The 15,825-nt window shown below is 46.6% G+C and overlaps 2 protein-coding genes across 4 annotated transcripts in view; both read left to right on the forward strand.

The window, feature by feature from the left end:
- LOC123980196 (zinc finger protein 431-like) overlaps positions 1-15,825 on the forward strand; it is a 49,677-nt gene that overhangs the window by 14,494 nt on the left and 19,358 nt on the right. The gene's annotated exons all lie outside the window — the stretch shown is intronic.
- Positions 4,129-15,542, forward strand: LOC123980177 (serrate RNA effector molecule homolog). 3 transcript variants are annotated; one of them, XM_046064434.1, is made up of 21 exons: positions 4,129-4,279; positions 5,596-5,718; positions 5,787-5,897; positions 5,977-6,120; positions 6,760-6,820; positions 6,890-7,187; positions 7,272-7,522; positions 7,616-7,732; positions 7,807-7,939; positions 8,064-8,191; positions 9,231-9,292; positions 11,324-11,402; positions 11,498-11,662; positions 11,747-11,917; positions 12,009-12,162; positions 12,377-12,489; positions 13,449-13,529; positions 13,605-13,755; positions 13,894-13,995; positions 15,037-15,166; positions 15,249-15,542. In XM_046064434.1, the coding sequence occupies exons 2-21, from the start codon at positions 5,600-5,602 to the stop codon at positions 15,322-15,324; spliced, it is 2,646 nt and encodes an 881-aa protein (XP_045920390.1). In that variant the 5' UTR covers positions 4,129-4,279; positions 5,596-5,599; the 3' UTR covers positions 15,325-15,542. The 3 variants fall into 3 exon arrangements, with proteins under 3 accessions (XP_045920390.1, XP_045920388.1, XP_045920389.1); XM_046064432.1 differs by having other exon boundaries at positions 11,498-11,917; XM_046064433.1 differs by lacking the exon at positions 4,129-4,279 and adding an exon at positions 4,359-4,496 and having other exon boundaries at positions 11,498-11,917.

Raw genomic sequence — 15,825 nt, forward strand, 5'->3', positions numbered from 1 at the left:
CATTAATCCATTGCCTCATGCTTTAATATTTCTGATCAGTCTGTCGCTGTAAGAACATATTTAAATTTTAAAACAAGCTAGATTACACTAAAATCCAGTAAAAAATATAAAAATAAACTCTTTAGGACCACAAAATATATCATTTCTGTATTAAAACTGCATAAATAATTGGGCATGAAGCTTCTTGATCTTCTTCCTCTGTTGCTGTGTGATGTGGTCGTCCGTTTAACATCACTATGGAAAGTCCACGGTTTAAAAAGACAGGACATCCAGAACATATAAGTCTTGTATATGGCTTTTTTGGGATGGTGTTCTGCAGCTCTCTCTCTCTTTGTGAATTCAGGCCTTCAGCCATTTCTTTTTAAAGGGGATTAACCTCTTGACCTTCTTTCCAGCACCGCTATAGGTATTCAAATGAGTTCAGGCTTTAGGATTCAAATGTCTGATCTTTCTTTGTTTAGTCTGTCTGTTGTGTTTGAACATCGAGTTGTTTTTTGTCTACATGATTGTTTGATTGGCATGAGTTGACCTTAAAGGGCGCTCCCACATTTCCAAGGTCTTTGCGCGCCGTTTTCAAAATGCACACAAACAATGACAGAGGACCTCTGATACGGAGCGATAAGTCCGTGTTTTTGTCCACCTTTGCCCATTTTCACGGGATTTATTGTCTGTTGTGGGGCGCCACTTCAAAAATGCATTAATTCTCCCACGTTGCTTTGCATTTCAGCCTGTCGATTTCAAGATGCATTCGTGTGTGAGGAGTCGGGTGGAAGTTTCAGAGGTTCATCTTTTCCTGACAGGCACTTTGCAGGCCTTGAAATGACGTCTATGGATATCCTGATATTTATTAAACTTTATTTTTGAAACTTTATTTTGGGGCGTCAAAAGCCAACCTTAGGGTCAAAGGTCACCATCCATCAAATTTTGTCAGAAAGTGTTGCACCATACTCACCCTTCAGGTAAAAAAGTAAAACAAAAAGTCCCTGAACCTACAATTGTTTTGGCGTAGTAGAGACAACGCAATATGTCCCATTATACCATTTCAGGCCCTCACCACTCATTCATATTGTCACAATACTTCTGTCACGACACGATATTATTGAACGTATAGTGGAGAGCGCGGGACTGAACATAAGATTTAATGAGATCGCAGAGAGAGAAAAGTTTTATACGCCGATCAGCCGTCACATTATGACAGGTGAAGTGAATAACACTGAGTGGGTGGGAAACACCAGGCTGCAGGTGAACACTGTGTCCTCAGAGTTGATGTGATGAGGATTTGAGCGACTTTGACAAGGGCCGGACTCTCTAAACCGGTCTGCAGGGGTCGGTACCGATCAGAAGTGGACCGGGTCATGGAGGGCCAAGGCGCCATTTTGCCACCAGCACAGCCCTGACCTATAAAGGCATGGACTCCAGTGTGTATGTGTAACAGTGTAAATTATTAAAACATATTTATGGTTAAATTCCTGTTAGACTTGAGACTATTAACCATGGTCTTTCTACGCTGTATTTTATTTTGTTAACATTCACAGCAGAAGGCTGTTTCGTTGTCAGTGCGGTGCATTATGGGTGACTCACAGTAGTTGGGGATGCCATGCTATTTGTAAGTTGGGATGCTTTCTGCTCGGACACATATTAACCCAATAAATAGCCGTGTTTCCATCAGCGTTTCTTATCAGAAAAGGTTGATGAAAAAAAAAATCCTTAATTTCGCTAAAAAAGTTTTTACGCTCGCTTGAGGTGGTTTTTGCCTTTGTGAAAACAGAGTAAATGCGCTTAATGGGCGATGGAAACACTTTCCCCGAATAAGTTCTGACATAGCGAACTTGTGACTCACGACTGATCAGCTGTCTCTGCTGTCGGCGTCTTGCTCGGTTGTGCAGAGTTCTGCACGCCTGCCGAGAATTTCATGCACCTCGCAGCTGGTAACGCTCAGTTTTGCTGAATCTCAATGAATGCTACTTAAACTGAGTATAATAAAATATTAACGACTCTAAACGTTCAGAAAATATATACTTTGAGTCTTTGATCACCATTGATGAACCCCACAAAGGATATTTGGAGGTTCATGCAAAACTCAGCGGATATTCCCCTAACGTGTGAGACATGGCTGGTAGCAGTTTACCTGCTTGAAACACCATTTTTCTCAGATCAATGGCCATCAGGTTCACGCGACTGGTTTTATTTCTGGTTTGGAACCCAGACGCCTTGTTTATTACAGCCGTGTGTAACGTCAACATCACACGTGGCTGGTTTATTCGCTCCAAACCAGCAGATGGAAATTCATAGTTATATTGCTCTACAAGCTATCGTTCATTTAATGTGTTGTAACAAATGGCATTTTGGCGAGCTGCTGACGAGCTCTGTGGCGTAAGTGACAGACTGGTCTGTTAATCTGGAACCTTGGTTTCTAGTTTGAGCGCCATCTGACCAACTTCTCATTCATGATGAACAACTGTGTTTGTGTCCCAGTGTTGCAGAGTAAACTATTCTGAGTGCTCCATCCATCTTGACTCCAGCGAAGTGTTTGGGGGAGAGCAGACAGAACAAGATAGAGAAAATGTGCACTGCGTGTTCTGACAGCTTTCGCTCAGAACCAGCATAAAGTTGTTCACTTACAGTAGCTCGCTCTGATGGATCGGACCACACGGGTCAGCCTTCACTCCCCACGTGCATCACTGAGCCTCTTACATAAAGACCAGCAGGCGCTCGTAATCATATGAAGGATCGTTGGATCTCATCAGAGGCACCTGAAAGTCTGATCTGACATGAATAAGGAGACACTTGAGTGAAGCTGAGGAGGATTAGAGCACTTTTGACTTTCAGGCTTTTGGTGTTACCAGAAAACAAAACATTACAACAATCAAGTCTGGATGAGACGAAGGTGTGAATTAAGATCTCTGCATCAGCCTGGACAGGAGAGACCTGACCTGTTGTTTCCCTCCCGACTTCCTGGAGGCGCCTTCCTGTTTTGTTTTTTTAAATCATCTTGATTGCAAACAGAGGGTTAAAAAAAATCACATGGGACAAAACAGCTCATGACGCAGTGGATAAGACACATGCCTTTGGTGTGAGAGACCCGGGTTCAATTCCCCACTGTGACACCAATGTGTCCCTGAGCAAGACACTTAACCACTTTGCTCCAGAGGCGTGCGACCTCGCATATAACACTTGTAAGTAGCTTTGGATAAAAGCTAAATAAATACATGTGTAGTGGCTATTTGTCCATAAACTTAAACAAATAATAACAAACTTCTCAAATGGCCACTTGAGGCTACGTCATGGTTAGGCTTTACGCAGGTTCAGAGGTACCAAAGCAAAGTGATGTTCATAACAAGATTGAGTTTGAGGAGGTTTATTCACACACATAAGCAAGCTCACAGACATTTCCTCTCTCACGCTGGTAAAAAACCATATGCCCTCGTGCCTGAAGTACCTCCCACCTTGACCTACTTATGCAAATGAACATAACACCATGTGACCAACAAACGACAATACAAGTAAAGCATAAATACAAAATAAACCAAATTAACTTTAACAAGAAAAGAAATAAATTAGGCTATAAATTAACTTAATCCCAAAATAAACACAAATAAAAATATAGCTCCAACAACATGGAAAGAGTATAATACACAAATAAAGTAATCCAAAGCTTTGCCTGTATCACAAAAATCAGAAAGAGGACCACATGTTGACAGTTTTCACAGCCCTTTTGTTGTTGGAATTAGAAATTAAATTGCCATAATGCACAATCTCATGGAGAAAAAGTACAAAGTTAGATTTTTTACTGCCTAATTTACATTTATGTATGTGGAATTTCCCCATCAGAATTAACACATTTATTATAGAGTAATTATTTTCTGTAAAAACAAATTCTCCCACATTATAGAAATGTGGTCAACGATGAATCTGCTGAAGTTTCAGAAAAACGTCCTGGTGTGTGAAAACAGTCTCTGGCTGGTCGCTTTTAGATTGAACCATGTAGTGATTGGCAGGGTAACTTCTGTGAAGTGGGAGGCACCTGCCTTCCCGTCGTGTCCCTCCTGACCGCCAGGAGGCGCCTTCCCGTCGTGTCCCTCCTGACCGCCAGGAGGCGCCTTCCCGTCGTGTCCCTCCTGACCGCCAGGAGGCGCCTTCCCGTCCGGGAAGAACCTGACCGGAAATAAAGCTCACCGGAAGTGTCGTTGGTTCAGTGTGCAGCTCTCGGGCTGGCGGCGGGACGGTGCTGTTAGCTGACGCGGTTTCTTCTCGGTGTCTATAAGCTGCGGGGCTGCAGGTAAACCCGCGCTGTTTGTGCTCCGTTAATGTTTGTGTTTCATGTAAACCGACGCCAACACACACGGACGCCAACACGAGCCCGAACTGCGCCTGCGTCAGCACGCCGGGCTAGCGCCGATGCTAACCCGATAATTAGCCGCTGTTAGCTTGGGCTAGCTGCTAACTAGCTTCTTTAGCCTTTAGCTCAGAATAATTTCAGTGTTTGTTCCTATTATGTGAGTATAGAGACTTAAATAAGCAACAGCTGTTTGATTGAACCCGAAGCTGCTTGTTGTTTTAAAGTAAAGGTAACTAGTTTTAAACGTTGCTGGTGAAGCTAACAGGCTAACTAGCGGCTAATGCTGCCGAGCTGTTTGTGTCTCAACATTTGACAACTTTGGCATCTTTTCTTCCATTAAACTAGTCGATATGTGTCAAACTAAGTGGTATAAATACATGTTTAAACTATACCCTCAGTGTAGATCACTGAAAAGCGCAGTAAACAGTCGATTTATTGATTATCTGACGGTCATAAAATGAATCAGCTGCTGTTTAATAATAGCAAAGTGTTGCAGGAGTTTTCATTCTCACATGTTTTCATGTTGTCTGGCTGCTCCTGCTGCTTCTCAACCTTTAAACTGGATCTCCTGGTCGGACAAACGCGGACAGGCAGTTTGAGTTTCCCTGGTCTTTTATAATCTGAACTGGTTATTGATTAATTGTTGGTTGTGAACTAATTTCCGGTAGAAGAAGATGGAGGATGAAAACAAGACAAACACAGCTTGGTCATTTACACCAGAGACGCTGGGTCACTCTCTGAAAGCATTTGTTAAACATGTAGATAAATGATCTGTAATAATAATAATAATCTGTTGGGAAAGGTTTAGTTGCACAATAAGAAAAGGACGAGGGTCGAATATGGAAGAAACAAACACGCATTAATATGCAAAGAAAAGTAACGTAAGCTAAAAACAAGCTGCTGATCACTGATTTATATTCCCTTATGTTTTTATATTATGCACTGTGGTGGCAGGTGATGAGAGACAACCTTACGTTTCTTCTGCGTATGTAAATACCAAGGTGAAACTACGTTATAGTTTATATAACTGAGCATTGAATATTTCTTCAAAATAGTGTTGACTATCTTCTCGTCTCGCTCGCATGACTCCAACATTGTGCATCGTCACGTCTCGTGACAAACTAAGTGTATATAAGCGGGTCAAGATAAATACAAGTGTCTCTAATATCTAAAGATGATGAAAGTAACATTATCCCCAACTGGATTCATTTAGCAAACAACCCAAAGTGTATTTGATGTCCTCTGTGTGTTTTCAGTCCAATGGGAGACAGCGATGACGAGTTCGACAGGAGGAGGCGGGACAAGTTCAGGAGAGAGAGGAGCGACATGGAGCGGTCGAGAGAGAGGGAGGAGAGGCGGAGGGACGACTGGCCCGACAGGTACGCACACCCGAGCGCACACACTTACTGTGTGTGCGACAGGCGTGTTAATTAAAGTGTGTTTTCAGGGAGTGGGACCGCGGAAGAGAGAGGAGGCGGGACTACGATCGTGGTCGTAGAGAGAGATTTTCTCCTCCCAGACACATCAGCCCTCAGCACAAGCGCATGAGGAGAGACTGGTGAGTGATGCCGCCGCACGGGTGGATTTATCCTCAGCGGGTCGCGCCAGAACCTCAGTAATGTTTGAATTTCATCCAGGGACGACCACCGGGGCGAGCCGTACCGCTACGACATGCCGTATGGAGGAGGCGGGGGTCCGTTTCCGGGTGCGGGACCTCAGGGCTGGCACCCCGACATGCCCCACCTTCACCCACACCATGCAGGGCACCCGCTGCAGGGCAGGTGAGCTCAGCACACGGTGACTGGATTCACTGGTAACTCTTTCTGCCCCCTATGAATATCCCACACAGCAGCCTGTCGGGTACGAACAGAGGGAGGCGAGGAGATCGACGGCATGTGGCCTGTAACAGTCGTGCACAATCAGCAGGACTCTGAGGATATCAGTACCTCTGACGTCCACCCAGAATAAACGTCTTCTACGTATATCGAAGTAAAACAGACCCTTACGTCGCCACACGATTGGCTGAAATATGTTTCCTGCTTTTGCTGTTAAAAGCAGACGCGGGAGCGGCGTGATAACCGCCATCTTTACTGTTACAGGGTTTCCCCATAGAGTTGTATTGAGGATGTGTCTCCTCTAAAATGCCTCTGACTAATCTGCCGACTATTTTCACGACTAATCGTTAAGTCTATAAAATTACAAGGAATTTGTTATAAATGCTCATCACAACTTTCTCTTCATCATAAATGACAAACAACAGCAGCAATAACTCAATTTAAGCCTGAAACGATTAATCGATTATCAAAATATTTGTCGGTTTGCCCGACGAATCGTTGCAGCTCTATTGTCATATAAACATAAAAGTGACGGGAACGTTAACGTTCGAACAGATTTGCTCATTGTGACATTTGGTTTCTCAGGTTGGGGATGATGGATCCAGATCTCCCTCCTCCTGGTCCTCCCACCATGCGGAGCTTCAAGGTGAGTCCAGCACCTGTTGTGGAGCATTAAGGCGTTCTGCCGCTGTGTAAACACACTGTGTCTGTGCAGGAGTTCCTGTTGAACATGGAGGACAGCGTCGACGAGACGGAGTCGGTGAAGCGCTACAACCAGTACAAACTGGACTTCAGGCGACAGCAGCTGCAGGACTTCTTCCTCCAACACAAAGACCAGGAGTGGTTTCGCTCCAAGTACCATCCCGATGACATCACGGCGAGGAAGGCGGAGTCTCTGGCCGCCCTCAAGACCCGGCTGGGCGTCTTCCTCTTCCTGCTGGACAACAACTGGCTGGACAACGTGTCGCTGGACATGGAGCACGCCCCCGCCATCATCAAACTGCTGGACGCAGGTAGAGACGTTAATGTTCACGTTCACATGCGTGTGGTTTACTGCTGTCAGGGGCTCAGACGCGCTCTGCTCTGTTTCTCTGCAGCCGTAATAAAGATGGAGGGAGGTACGGACCTGGACCTGCAGGTCCTGGAGGTGCCGGCTGCTCCTGCAGCAGCTGGAGGGGATGCCAGCAGCGGCGGCGGCGCCGGCGGTGCGGTGGCAGGTGGAGGTGGCGGGGAGAAGAGTCAGGGAGATCCCAGCAGAGGAAACGGTCAGACCGGCTCGCCGTCGACGAGCAGTCGGACAGAGGCGACGACCAGCGGAGAGGCGGGCGAGATAAAAGATTCCGATAAGGTCGGACACGTGGTCTCATCCTGCAGCCTGACCCGTCACACCTGCTCTGCCTTTAGTTTGAGTGTGATAAGACGGTTTTCTTTCCCCTCTCAGGACTGCGAAGAAGAAGCCAAGCAGAACGGAGAGGAGAAAGACGAGGAAGAGGAGGAGGAGGAGGGGGAGGAGAAGAAGGATGAAGAGGAGGAGGAGGAAGAGAAGACGGCTAAGAAAGTGAGTCGGTCCTCTGGTTTCTGCTGTTAATGCTGATGATGGTGCTGGTGTTAACCCCGCCCCCTTCCTCTCAGGGCAGGAAGAGGAAACGCAGCGTGTCTGCTGACAGCGGCGAGGGCAGCGCCTCAGACTCTGACTCCTCCCACTCTGATGGGGAGAAGGAGGAAGACGAGGAGAAGGACGAAGAGGAAGAGGACGGAGAGGACGGTAGGAACAACTTCATTTACAAAGTGACGTCACCGCGGTCTCAGAAAAAGATCTTCACCAAAGAAACCAGTCAAAGTGTGTTTGTTGCATTTGATAAACTTATTTTAACGTGTGTGTGTGTCAGAGCGGCGTAAAGAGCGAGGGAAGGAGCGAGAGAAGGAGACACCAGCGAAGCCCCGCCCCCTCCACCTCACCACCTCATTGTTCATCCGAAGCATCCCGCCAGAGGTGTCCAAGGAGGAGATCACTGCTGTGAGAGCGCACGCACATCTGTAAACACACACACACACACACCACAGCGGTGCACTATGAAGCCAGATGAGCCGGAGTTTTCACCGTCTTTTAGCGTGATCGCCATGGTAACTCGCTGAACACCTGACGTGCTCTTTAGGTCGTGGTCAGAGTTTTGGCCGTAACACCTGATTCTTCTCCTGCCGTTATTCTCTCTGAGCGACACGTTGAGCTGAGCAGTTAAATCGATTTCTAAAAAGCATCGATGCTTCGTTTAATCCATGGAACTTTACAGCACAGTGTTTCGCAGGGACATTTATTACTGTCGCACATCGCGCTTACGCTGCGAACACGGCGTGATTATGATGCCGTTGTTTGCAAAGTGGAGGAAGAGAGAAAACGTTTTAGAAGCAGCGCTCAGTCACTCAGCTGTGACGATGCCCTGAAAGTAGAGCACGCCTCCGTCATGTGCACGGACGGTCTGGCTCGTTCTGTCAACATTATCAATCAACATGACGGGTTTTTGACCTTTTAGTGAACTGAGGAAAAAAACCCGCCTCTAATAGTTAAACACATTTACAGTACAAACCTCGTCAGCGAGGTCAAATGTTCCTCTGCCCGTAGCTTAGCAACAGCGAGCCTTCACCCTGAGCTGAAACTAAACGAGTGCACATAAACGAGGCGACGAAGGTTCTGCAGAATATTTCACTCGCTTATGCCCCTAAAAATAGATACTTGCCAAAATGATTTGACACCGTAGGCTTCCACCCGATCCCGCTGCTATTCGTTAAAAACAAAAAGCCTGGCTGGCCATCGGGGCGCCGAGAGAGATCGCTCATTGTACTAAAACAGCGCGTCGGGGGGAAACCCCATCGCTACCGGTGGACAGATTTCTGCCGTCGCATGATGTGTGAGGAAGGACTCCGGAGTCGATCACCAGCATCGTGCTGCCCGTCATCTCTGAGGGTTAAACTCACGGAGAGCCTGGCTCACCTCGCTTCATAGTGCACGCCGCTGCACGCGGCAGCTGACCCCGTACTAACGCGATTCTTGTTTTTAGTTGTGTCGCAGGTACACGGGCTTCCTGCGGGTGGCGCTGTCTGACCCTCAGCCTGAGAGGAGGTAAGAAAGTTTGGGCTGGGAGTTTAGTTTGTGCTTCTGGAAACTTTTAAAAGGTCACGTTTGTGTCATTCAGACTGTAACGTTTACAGAGAGACACAGTGGGAGGGTAACTTTAAACTTCTTTTGAAGTTTGACGTTTGCTTTGAGAGTTTTGATCCTCTAAGGACACGACGAATTAACAAGTCAGGATAAATAAATAATCCTCGTAAATGTTTAGTAAGCAGCCTTTAAACCGGCATTCTTGCTGGTTGTGTGTCGCACTTAAATTGGTCCCTGATGCCACCAAGAGATCTAAAGTCGTGCAGCACGTGGACTAGAGGCGTTCAGTGGTTGTTGGTTGTTCTTTTCATGCTACTTGTGTTTGATTGGCGTAGATTTGTAAGGGGTGGTTAGAGGAGAGGCGACAGGAGTCAGAGGGGAGAGTGTAGCTGCTTTCATAAAGAATCTGGATGGATCAGCACACGCAGGCAGCAGAGATCCTCTGAGCTACAGAGAGCTGGAGGGGAGGAACAAGTGTTTCGCAGTGAAAAAGTAGCAGCCTGCTCTCATTGGCTGGATGTCGAGTCGGCCGACTCCTCCAGATATTTGGCGTGCCGGATATCTGGCAGACGTCGGCGATGTGTCGGGGAGCCGTGTAGTTACAACCGATCTCAGAACCGGGAGGCCAGAAGAGGCTGATGCAGTGTGTCGTAAGAAATTCAAGACTTTGATAAAAAGGCTTGAAGTTTATTCTCAACAGTTTCAGGGTCAGAGATTGATGCAGAATAGAGTCCCAGTCTGTTACCAGAACAGAGACACGAAGCCCTGTAACAACTGACTTTCAGCTTCTTCTGGACCTCCTATCACAGCTCTGTTACTGAGCGTTACATCATCTCTTATCTGCTGCTGGATCTGTGGAAAGTCCCACATATTTGGGTGTCTCATTTTCTGACCTTTCTGCATTTGGTGGATTGTCACTTTTGTTTCACTGCCATTGTTTCATTCTTGGCCTGGCTGCACTGTGTGTCCTCGGCCTGCTGATCATAACATCTCAACCACAACCTGACTTTGTGAAATGAGCTGGTGTCTTTCAATTAAAAGGTCTGAAACACATGGATATGTGACACAAAAGGCAAGTTATTATTTTGGGGGGGGTTTTTTTTCCATCTACAAGCCAACTTGGCAGGTGAGCCAAAAAGTTCATTTCCAGTAAGTGCACTGGAAGTTAGCCGGAAGACATGCGAACAACTCCAACTAGAGTTTTCTCTCTCCGTCCTCCCCGTCTCAAATCATTAGCTGCTTGTCAGTGCAGATTTAATTTAGTTTGTTCAAGTTTTATGTTTGAAATTTCATTGCACTAAATTCAAACAGTTTTTTAATAATGATTTTTAAACGATAGACGTTTTTCTGTTGTCATCATATGTGCGTGGTAACACGTGGCTGTTTTTATTCTGCTGGTTAATTTCTCTGTTAATGATTTAAAATGCAAGGAAGTCACGATAAATCTGTTAATGACATTTACCATCACTGAGACACAGAAACCAGACAATGTTTTCCCAATAATTTAATATCAGAAAAGCTGCTGGTTTATTTTCTAATCCAGGGCTCGACAAATAAGTCTGACATTGGGCCAAATTTCTTTCGTCATGTGGTTCGCCGCGTTTGATCCGCTTTCATAACCCTTTGTTTACTGGCGGCTTTTACAGAGGCGCGTCAAGGAAGCCAGAGACTCTTCTCAGAACTTTTCAAATTAAAAGCTGAGGAAGTGATTATGTGAGTAGCTGTCATGAGACCTATTTCAGAGCCAGGCGCTATCAATTTATTTATTTTTTATTTTCCTGCTATCTAAGCAATCTGGGCCAGATATTATTGTTGGCAGGCCAGTTGTGGTCCGCGGGCCGCCTATTGCTGAACCAGTGCACTAATGTATTGGGTCAGTTTGTAGTGAGTCTGTGGAGCATGTACTGCTCTCACTGAGGAGAAGCTGGCTGAGCTCTAATAAGAAAGTTAAATCAACGTTGGTAAAACTTTCTGAACCTTTGTGTGTTTCAGGTTCTTCAGGCGGTGCTGGGTGACGTTTGACCGCAGTGTGAACATCAAGGAGACGTGCTGGAACCTGCAGAACATCAGGGTAAACAACACAAACAACAACACACACAGACATAAACAACAACAACACACAGCCGGCTCAGCGGACTAGCGTAACGCTCCTCTGGTCTCCCTCAGCTCAGGGACTGTGAACTGTCTCCGGTGGTCAACAGAGACCTGTGTCGACGCGTTCGCACCGTGAACGGCCTGACGCACCACAAACCGGTGGTGAGGAACGACATCCGGCTGTCGGCCCGACTCGTGCACAGTCTGGACCAGAAGGGGGAGCTGTGGGCCGGACAGGTACGGTCCTCCACGTTCAGTCTGTGGTCACTGCTGAGGACGGCTGCAGAGAGGAAGACCAACCTGTGTGTGTGTGTGTTTCAGATGGAGACCAACCCGGTTCTGAAGAACATCACAGACTACCTGATAGAGGAGGTGAGCGCCGAGGAGGAGGAGCTCACAGGGGCCTCGGGGGGCAACGGTGATGACGCAGGGGACGGCAAGGACCCCTCCTCCTCTGAGGTTACCGTGGAGACGGACGAGAAGCTGCTGAAGGTGGGAGGAGCTCCGCCTGTCTGTTACCGTCTCACATTGAGTGTGTGTTGTTTCATATTTACGTGTGTGTGTGTTGTGTGTGTGTGTGCAGGTGCTGGACAGGCTGCTGCTCTATCTGCGTCTGGTTCACTCTGTAGATTATTACAACTTCTGTGAATACCCCGCGGAGGACGAGATGCCTCATCGCTGTGGGCTGATCCACGTACGAGGACCCCTGCCTGTAGCCAAGATCACTGCGGCCGAGGGTACACACACACACTCTCACACACACTCACACACTCACACTCACACACTCACACTCACACTCATCATCACACACTGTCATGGTGTTTTGAGTTCTCCAGAATTGCTTAACCCGCCTTTCATCAGACTCAGGTCGGAGTTCAGCAGCAGACATGTTGAACTATACCTGTTTTGGAGGTGGTGTTTGTGATGATGTCGTGTGTTCTGATTGGACAGTGAGCGAGCATCAGAGGATGTGTGAGGAGCGTCTGGCTCCTCTGCTTTCTGCTGCTGAGACTCTGACTGAAGAAGAAGCTGCCAGGCTGGGCAAGAAGGAGCCGGAGCAGGAGGTGAGACACCCGCCTGTCTGTCTGCCAAATACTAGACAGGCAGAGAGTAGCGACCGTGTGATTCGTCTCTGTAACGTTAGGCGCAGGGATCTACCGTGCGCCTGTTTCACTGTTAAACACTCCAAAAAATAAATCCGTGCGAACCGGAAAATGATTTGCGAGTATAACCGACCGTAATCTCGCACCCTGCCGGACTCTCAATGCTAATTGTCCAAAACATAGTTGGAGTGGCGATCGGGAGTAACGGGATTAACCCGGCGGGCCGGTCGCTCTGAGGCCACTTGAACAGAAAAACAAGAGCAAGCTGCGGCACCAGCAGCTGAATCGGTAAGACAGAAAATTCAAGGAGTGTTTGGCTAACGTCAGCCGACTATTTGGCTAAATCGGCGCCTGTTATTGAAACACGTTGATCTTTTTATAAAGCCGATCCTCTCATCAGTGTCGCTGTCTGTCAACAAATCAATCGCAGCCTGGATGGAGCGGGATTTAATAAAAGTTTGATGTGCTGCAACAAACTTTATAAATGTTGAACTCAGCGTTCTGCATAAATGGTTGTGATTATTGACGAGTTAGTAGCCTGATCAAAGTCAATGAAACAAAAAACAACCCCAAACTGAAGCCGCTGTAATTTGAATTAATTAAGTAAGTAAGTTATATACTATTATATGAAATTATATTAATATCAAACTTTCAGTTATATACTTTTAATTTAATGTTATAATGTTATAGAGTCATTTAGACCAGTTCCTCCTCCAGGTTGTGCCTGTGCTACACCACCTACACTACTAACGTTATTCATCAGTTTATTCTCTTCATCTTTGTTCCCTCCTGCCCTCTTTGAATTTTGTTGTATTGATCATTTAATCGGTTACAGCTCAAAGTGGCGCTGCAGTCTTAAAATATGTTAAAGGTCTTATACTCTGCTGTCTGTCTGACTCTCTCGCTCTCTCTGCGTCCAGGTGGAGAAGTTCCTGTCAGCCAACACTCAGGAGCTCAGTAAAGACAAGTGGCTCTGTCCTCTGAGCGGTAAAAAGTTTAAGGTGAGTCCAGTTTACGTGTGTGCGTGCGAACTGTCCTGAGTGGTTGCCGTAGTAACACCTGTTGTTGCTGCGCAGGCTCCAGAGTTTGTCCGTAAACACATCCTGAACAAACACGGAGACAAGGTGTCCGCCGTCAGACAGGAGGTCGTGTTCTTCAACAACTTCCTGCTGGACGCCAAGAGGCCCGCGCTACCTGAGAACAAGCCCCTCCCACCACCCGCACAAGGTGAGACACAAACAAGCTCCCACGTGTCCTGTGTGCTGTTGAAAGGCATTCTGGGAAACGTACGATGCCACAGGAGTAGAGACTGTGTTTTTATCACTAACAGATGAAACGCTAATACGTGATGTCGCTCTCTTTTAGCCACTCCCCCTGGTATGCCAGGATTTCCTGGTCAGTCACCGCAGCAGCAAAGCCTTCTGGGATATCCACCTGGAGTCAGACCGCCTATGCCCGGCTTTCCAGGTACAAGACAAACACACGCTCGCCATTAAGATGCATAAACTGATGGGTTGAAACGGAACAGTGTCCCTCAAAGCTTTGTGGTTTCTGTGCAAATTTAATTCTCGCAACGCTTTTCTGAAGTGAGTTTTATCGCTGGACAACTGACAAGTGTTCACACACGATGTGATAATACGAATAAGCTGGGGCTGCGGCTAACGATGATTTTAGTACTCGCAGAATTTGTGTCGATGCTTTTTAGTAATCAAAATAATCGAAGTAATCTATGAATCGTTTCAGCCCGAGAATAAACACAACCCTCGTTAACCAAAGCTGTATGAACCCAAAGTAAAGATTTTGCTATGATTAAATAGCAAATCAAACTGATGCCGAAATAAGTAATGTTTGTGATTTGTTTAACGAATATGAATTCATGCTTTGTCAGGTCTGTCAGCAAGACAACAACTTCTAAAATGTGTTTAAAATCTGTGCTATGCTAACATGTTCACCGTAAAGTCCAACGATAGCTGCAATAAAGTTAGACACAGATTATCTGAACTCACCGGGTAGTTCAACCTCCTCGCTTTCTTCTCTCCAAGTTAAGTCCAGGTTTGTCTGGTTTCTATAGAAATATGAAGTAGTAGTCCAACGGAGCTCTGGGTGAACACCGACGCTAAAAACAACGGTGGGACCGGATGTGCACGGCAGCTCACTGCTCAGAAGCTTTCAGCAGCAGCAGTTCAGTCTGACCTCCTCCCGCCGGTACACGGTGTAGCTGTAGCAGCTACGGGTGTTTATTTGTCCAAAACCTCCAGTGCTCTCGCCTCCACAGCTCGCCGTCACTCAGCAGTTGCCTGTGACGTCCGGATAACACTGACACAGCGTCGTGCAACTTTCTTGCTGGAGTTAAATGCCTGAGACAGAAAATCACGTCTTCGCTACGTGAGCTCTGTTCACGAGAAGCTGTGGTGACTTCAAATGAAACATGGAGGACTTTATGACCCCACGGTCGTCTTTTATTCATGGCGTAGTGCTTCAAAGTGTGTCTGTCTGTGTGTGTTGCAGGCGGCGGACCTCCCTACCCCCCCAACCAGTTTGGGGCGGGGCGTGGTAACTACGACAACTTCAGAGGGCATTTAGGAGGAGGCGGCGGAGGAGGAGGAGGGGGGTTTCCTGGGAAACAACGAAACAACAGGTAGAGAAAAGAGGCGCAGAACAACAAAGTTATTGATTCTAAATTGATGATGTATTGATTATATGAATCTGTGTGTGTGCAGGGGCATGCGAGGCGACCCGCGGTCCATCATCGAGTATAGAGACCTGGACGCCCCTGACGACCTCGACTTCTTTTAAACACAACGAAGCGAAACCACACAGGATGTTTTTTTTTAAACCTTTTTTATTCCTACATTTCCCATGATTCTTTTCACCGTCCCTCCGTCATTTGTTAATGTCTTTAATTTTTTTAGTGAGGTGTGTGTGTCTGTGTCCATCGGCAGGACCAACGTTGCTTAAAGTCATTAGTGAAGTTGAACTGATTCCACTTTCCAATAAAGATTCAGCGACACTGACGACCACTTGTGTGTTGCTATGGTTACCACGTGTGTTCATGACATCAGAACGTATTTATTATAATTAATTTTATGATGAGAGGGGGGAAAAAAAGCTAGGTTTGATCCACATTCTCTGCTGATGTGAGAACACGAGCTCATTGGCTGATGGAGATAAACGGCCAGTGGAGCTAACCCTCCAGTCGCTGCCATTATACCATCGAAGAAGACGACGAGGTCGCGCCATGAAGAGCTCTGGTCAAACAAGGTGAAATCATACAGCGCAGTTTCATGTGTTAATGTG

The sequence above is a fragment of the Micropterus dolomieu genome, linkage group LG12, assembly GCF_021292245.1.
Source record: "Micropterus dolomieu isolate WLL.071019.BEF.003 ecotype Adirondacks linkage group LG12, ASM2129224v1, whole genome shotgun sequence".
NCBI lineage: Eukaryota > Metazoa > Chordata > Actinopteri > Centrarchiformes > Centrarchidae > Micropterus > Micropterus dolomieu.

Excerpts from the sequence above, each read along its gene's own strand:
- LOC123980177 (XM_046064432.1), top strand. The coding sequence starts at position 5,600 with ATGGGAGACAGCGATGACGAGTTCGACAGGAGGAGGCGGGACAAGTTC. Across the intron at positions 6,821-6,889 it reads CCACCATGCGGAGCTTCAAG|GAGTTCCTGTTGAACATGGA; the intron begins GTGAGTCCAGCA and ends GTGTCTGTGCAG. Across the intron at positions 9,293-11,323 it reads GACCCTCAGCCTGAGAGGAG|GTTCTTCAGGCGGTGCTGGG; the intron begins GTAAGAAAGTTT and ends TGTGTGTTTCAG.